Source organism: Xiphophorus maculatus, chromosome 9, assembly GCF_002775205.1.
Source record: "Xiphophorus maculatus strain JP 163 A chromosome 9, X_maculatus-5.0-male, whole genome shotgun sequence".
Classification (NCBI taxonomy): domain Eukaryota; kingdom Metazoa; phylum Chordata; class Actinopteri; order Cyprinodontiformes; family Poeciliidae; genus Xiphophorus; species Xiphophorus maculatus.
The window spans coordinates 10962590-10968589 of NC_036451.1; the positions used below are offsets into that span (position 1 = coordinate 10962590).

At 35.1% G+C, this 6000-nt stretch overlaps 1 protein-coding gene across 1 annotated transcript; it reads left to right on the plus strand.

Annotated features, from left to right (window-relative positions):
* Window positions 1–681: 681 nt before the first annotated feature.
* srek1ip1 (SREK1 interacting protein 1) lies at window positions 682–3482 on the plus strand. Its single transcript, XM_005800320.3, has 5 exons — window positions 682–827; window positions 1222–1269; window positions 1547–1705; window positions 2105–2177; window positions 2355–3482. The coding sequence occupies exons 1-5, from the start codon at window positions 815–817 to the stop codon at window positions 2581–2583; spliced, it is 522 nt and encodes a 173-aa protein (XP_005800377.1). The 5' UTR covers window positions 682–814; the 3' UTR covers window positions 2584–3482.
* The last annotated feature ends 2518 nt before the right edge of the window (window positions 3483–6000 follow it).

Here is a 6000-nt window from a genome sequence, read left to right on the forward strand (position 1 = left end):
TTTGTGGTTGACCGGAATTTAATACCAACTTTTCTTCAGAGTATTTCTAAAACAGACCCACTAGCAACAGTGATACTTGTACAGCAGTTTGGGAACCAAGGGACTAGATTATTGCAATAAATACATAGGGTCGTGAAAAGCCACGGTTAATAATATATATAATACATAGGGTCGTGAAAAGCCACAGTTAATAGCATATATATATATATCTGTAACAGTGCAACTCATATAATAAAGGGAGGAGAAATTTCCTCAAGAATTAGCAATCCCACAGACATAAGTACAAAAAATATTGTTCATGAAAATCAAAAATTTGGTATGATGTATTGAAAAGCCAACTGTGTAATATCATTTTTACAGAAAAACTGACCTTTAGAAGCTCTACAGACCTTAAAAAAGATATTTTTCATTTTGAAGAATTGGAAAAATCACAAATATTGAATTTACTATCGGACTTTTAAAGAAAATAACTAGATTACTACATTCTGTTACTACTTTTTGTTTGCTGTTTTTTTCCTGGCTTTCATTTATTTATTTATTTTAAAAACAGGAACAGATTAAAAGCTATGCTCCATAATATATAAAGTACGTGTAGACTGTCGTCGCATTTTCAACACGGACCAGAAGGTGGCGGCTTTGCACAATGTTGTAAGCTGTCAGCATACAAAGCCAAGAAGAAGACAGAGGAACCTAGTATTTTCTAGAAAAAATGTTTCCGGCCGACGGTATTTTGCCTTCGTACGTGTCGACAGTTTGCTTCGCGCTTAAACAACATTAATTTTTGGACAGTATTGACTTTGTACCATAAACTGTAATGGCGCTCCCTGGTATGTATTTTATTTCTGCTGTTTCCTTGTTACTATGATCGGAGTAATGCGAAGCAAAGGCTTGGACAATAACATTACAATTGAAGTAGTGCTAACCGCATGATATCTCCGTATTAATATGAAATACCAAATAGTTAACTAATTTATACCTGAGATGAGACCTCATTTTTCTTTTAAGCAGAAGGTACTGTTTGATATTTGTATAGTTTTGTGAATTAACAAATGGTACAATTTAAGCAGGGGCCTAGGGGCTCTAAGGCAAAAAGATCTTTTCTATCGTTTTACTAATCTACCACTGGTAGTCAACGGATGTGTTATAAAAAAATAGCTTCATTATTTTTGTTAAGGCCCACTTATCTGTATTTAATTATGTAACTTTTTTGTTTTCTTTCAGGACCTAATAAAGACAACATCAGAGCTGGGTGTAAGAAATGTGGATATCGTAAGTAAAGCTTCACGCCACGATTTAGAGAACAAGTTTTCTGTACTAATTATAATGCAGTTTTGCTTCTATAGGGTTTTGTTCGTTGTGAAGTTGCAGTTAAGTCGAATTGTGCAGGTTATATTCACTTGTTTAGAGCGTTGAGAGAAGGCAAAGGAGAGGTGGCTAATAATTCTGACCTCAACTGTTAATATCACATATAGTTAAGTTGGGTGTAATGTCGTTCTGATGCCAGTGGTTCCTTTATCCTAATGCTGTCTTTTAATCTGTTTTGCAGCGGGCCATTTAACATTCGAGTGTCGAAATTTCGTCCGAGTTGACCCCCAGAAGGACATTGTTCTGGATGTAAGCAGCACCAGCAGCGAGGAGAGTGAAGATGACGTGCCTGCTTCTCAGCACAATGAGAAATTGGGTCGAAGTGTGCTGCGCCAAAAAGGTCGGATTCCTTGTCAAGCATTTTTTAAGTACAAATTCATATAGATCATTTTCAGAAAACTATGCAAATACATTGCACTGTTACTATCATCATTGCAAATGACATATTTTTGTGTGTTTATTATTGAATCAAAAACATGAAAACACAACTGAGCTCTAATGTGAAGTTTAGTTACTTATATTGCATCTGGAAAGTATTCACAGCCCTTCCCATCTTCCACGTTTTGCTATGTTACAACCATATTCAGCCTTGTTCAGAACAGGAATTACAGTGAGGCTTATATATAAATGCTCATAATAATAAAATGTCCTTCTGAAATCACATGCTCTGTTATTAAAATATTTTAAAACAATTTTTTTCAAACACTGAGCTTTTCTTACTACAATGTTTATGTTTCAGATTCTCGTGATGAAGATGACAGAAAAAAGAGACGTAAACCAAAGAAGAGCAAAGATAGAAAATCAAGAAAAAGGTAAGTTTAAAAAACACATTTCAGTTTCAGTGAGCATGAAATCTTAACTTAAATGCTCTTGATTTGATGTGAGAAGAGTGCAGTAATATATATTCGCAATGGCACTTTGTAAGGTTGAAGTGCATACAGGACCTGACCAATAATTAAGCTGTCACTTTTCCATGTTCCTTTACTTAGATCTGCATCATCCAGTGACGAAGAACCAAGAAAAAGAAAGAAACACAGCAGATCCAGCTCCTCTTCAGACGAGGAAGACGGGAGAAAGAAAAAGAAACAAAGTCACAAGAAGAAAAGCAAAAAACACAAAAAGGAGCATGGGAAACATCACAAAAAGAAAGAGAGAAAAGGAAAACACAAGTCGTCATCCTCTTCTTCATCAGCTAGTGAATCATCAGAAAGTGACTGAACCACCAATCCGTAGCCTCAAGATGTCTGATGTTAATGAAGCAGATCATGTATATTGTGTCTTATGACTTTGGTGTAAATAGTTTGAATCACCTTTTTTATAACGTGTGTCCATACACTGCTGCGTCTTTAGATGGTGACATTATGAAGCCATTATCTGTTGGCGCTCTGCATTCTCTGGTACAAGGCACACTACATGCTGTGATAGTTTTGCCTTCCTTTCCCAGGCCTATCATCATTTGCTGTATTTATGCACAATAATTTGAATTTCATCAGACGTACTCCATCGTATGTGCATTGGTTTTACATGTCATAAAAGAAGACATTGTATTACTACACATAATTCAGGTTAATGGCTGTGCAGATTTTAGTTTTATCTCCTTTTATGTTTTTCAGTCTGTATTAAAAGGTCAAATGTAAACCAAACTCCTTGAGTTTTATATTGCAGTGACTTTGTGGTGACATGTTTCGTGGTATAGATAGTGAGTTCAGTCCATTACTACTATTTATTAATGCTTGGTAGCTATACTATGCGTCAGTATTGGAAAGACATCATTTTTTTCAATCTAGAAGTTTGGTTTATAATCAAACTGTAAATCCCTGACAGGTGTTGGTGTTAGTGCCAGTGTAGATGCTCATGCTCCAATTGCCTGTTGCTTCTACTTTTTTCCATTACAGATTCTGTTTGTGATTCAATAGTATTTACTCTATTAATTTTACTCTCAGGTTCTTTCATAGGTGACTCCTTATATATCTGTTTGCTTCCCCTTTGCTAATTTTATGATGTTATTTCAGATGGACATTTCACCAAAAAAATATAACAAAGACGTTCATATTTCTAAGTGTAAATACAGTACCTTGCTACCAAATATACATACTCAAATAAATGTAAATACACCACTTGTTTGGTGACTGAGTGAAAAGCATTATGATGAAGTTTAACATATAATCATACCCTTCTTCCATTCAGTAATTCATAACATAAATAATCTTCCCATTTCCCGTATCCCTTCTGAAAAATAAAACCCTCAACCAGATAAAAATACTCTCATAATTTTAAAAAATATATTTTCTTTCAGACTGTTCTATTGTTTTAAATCCTATTTATTTTTTTTACTGTAGTAAGAGCAGACATGTGTAGTACAGACATATGTCAGGCAGAGGGCAGCAACACACTTCATTGTAAAGGCTGATTACTATGACGTGAGAAATTTCATTGATGATTTCTAAAATCTCCGTCATTCTCTTTGTTTAGTTTGACAAAAATTAGCTTAGTTTGAGTAAATATTTGCAAACAAGCATAACAGGAAGCAGTAACTCCCCTAACTAGCGTCATATGTGATGCTATGTAATATCATCTAGCTCTGAACCCCCAAGATAATAAATAAACTTAGAAAAAAGATGGTCTTAAATCAAATCATATCTACAGTAGATGATTGTATTGCATCTTAGAATATGGCTCACAGTCTATGTATCCTGAGGCCCCCTAGTGGTGATTTTGGTGTAAAATTCATCACCAGAGATTAAAGTCATCATTTCTCCAGTTAATGTGCAATGGAAGCAATCAAACAGACAGATTCACAGAAGTTGTTATAAACTTTCCGACTCTTGTTTGACTTGCCAAACAATCATGAATGGGGAACCGTGCTGCTTTGGCTTGTCTCCATAATGGAAGAGGCCTCTGTGTTAAACATCAATCTAACTACAACAAATGTTTGGAAGGATTTTAATGGATACAAAGATCCTTTTGTATCACATTCTCAGAGGGATGTCTAACTCCTGGATGCATGAGTCATATTTAATTTACACGCAAACTTTTCTGTCAAAAACTTAAAGAGAAAAGACACTCATCACAGTTTAATTTACCGGTACTAAGAATGAGTCTGAGAGAATGAACATGCATTGTGAGCCTGAGGCCAAACTACATACATACACCTCTAAAGCCTTGGTTTTATCCATTTAAGAGAACTAGCACTTGTTCAACTTTAGAAACTTAAAAAAAGTTTCTAAAGTTTCTGTACAAATGACCGCAATAAATAAAATGAAATTTCTTCTACTAAAATGGCAAAAGCTTGCATCTTCACTAACTCATCGGGGTGGATAGAGAGTGGTGCCAGGAGGAAGTTGGACTAAGAAACAACAATCATCAGATTCCAGCAACCATAGATCAGAGATATTTCTCAATGGGCTTTAGTAGTATGCAGACGTGGCATAAATGAAGAGAAGGTGAAATACATTTTCTTTTATTGGATTTAAATGACAGGGCCCAATGTGTAATATTAATTAAATTTTAAATGGCCTGAGCTTGTAAAGAGCTTTATCTAGCTCAGAGTGCTTTGAAGATTCCAAAGCACTTAGCACTATCCAGTCATTCACCCATTCATGCACACACTCACACAATGATGGTGGTAAGCTGCATTATAGCCTGAGTTGCCCTGGGGCAGCCTGACAGATCCTATTGGATTTGTTGAAATAAGTTTGAAGGTTGTATCTACAAGTAACATGCGAGTTTACAACATTTCTGGTGTCAATACCAGGTTGTTTCATTTGCAGTTTTCTAACATGGATCTTTGCATTTCAGCGCAGTAGCCTTCCACATTAGGTGTAGGTGGTTTTGCATGGTAGGAGTAAAAGTTTTATGGTTTTATCAAAAGCCTATTGTTTGTTGAACTTCATCTTTATACTTTATCTGCACCATTGTATTTCCCTGATCTCAGCAGACCACAGAAAAAATCTGTAGCTTTACCCTCTCAAATAAGAAATATAGCTACCTGACAGCTTCCTAGGGGTTAGGGGCTAGGGCTTTTTATGATATGGGCTGCATGAAACAAATTTATAAATAGATCATTAATTTCACTTTGCCTTGTGAAAGGGGAAAGGGATACTTCCTCCAAAAACTGCAGCAAAGTGCAAGGCTGATAAAAGATAATATGCATCCTTATCTTTTTTCTGAAATCAAAATCACCTTAAATGTGTTAAAGACAATCAAGCCATCAGTAATCTATAATGTGTGTAGTCAATACACATACTTTGCACCTGCACATACCTTTTACATAAAATAGTTTTCCTGCTCCAGAGCAGTTTCAATGGTTTCCTCAGACTTGAGTCATTCAACACCAAGAGGTTAATAACTGTAAAATATTATGCAATATATAAATCTAGCAAGTTTTTAAGTATTTCACAATTTAACATAAATTTCAGGATTTAGTGTTAGAGTGTCATATTTTGAACATAAATCTTTCCATTTTATTCAATTGAATAGTTGCATTATTTGAAACGTTTGAAACACACTTAGAATGAGACAGTTATGTTGGCTAAAGTGATAGTTTGTTGACATTTTTGAAACTAAGAGGAATTCCTGAAGTTTGAGGGAAGTGTGTTTGGAAAATATTTGGGACCCTTCCACTAGATATCATCA

Excerpts from the sequence above, each read along its gene's own strand:
- srek1ip1 (XM_005800320.3), top strand. Across the intron at positions 1,706-2,104 it reads AAGTGTGCTGCGCCAAAAAG|ATTCTCGTGATGAAGATGAC; the intron begins GTCGGATTCCTT and ends TTTATGTTTCAG. Across the intron at positions 2,178-2,354 it reads GATAGAAAATCAAGAAAAAG|ATCTGCATCATCCAGTGACG; the intron begins GTAAGTTTAAAA and ends TCCTTTACTTAG.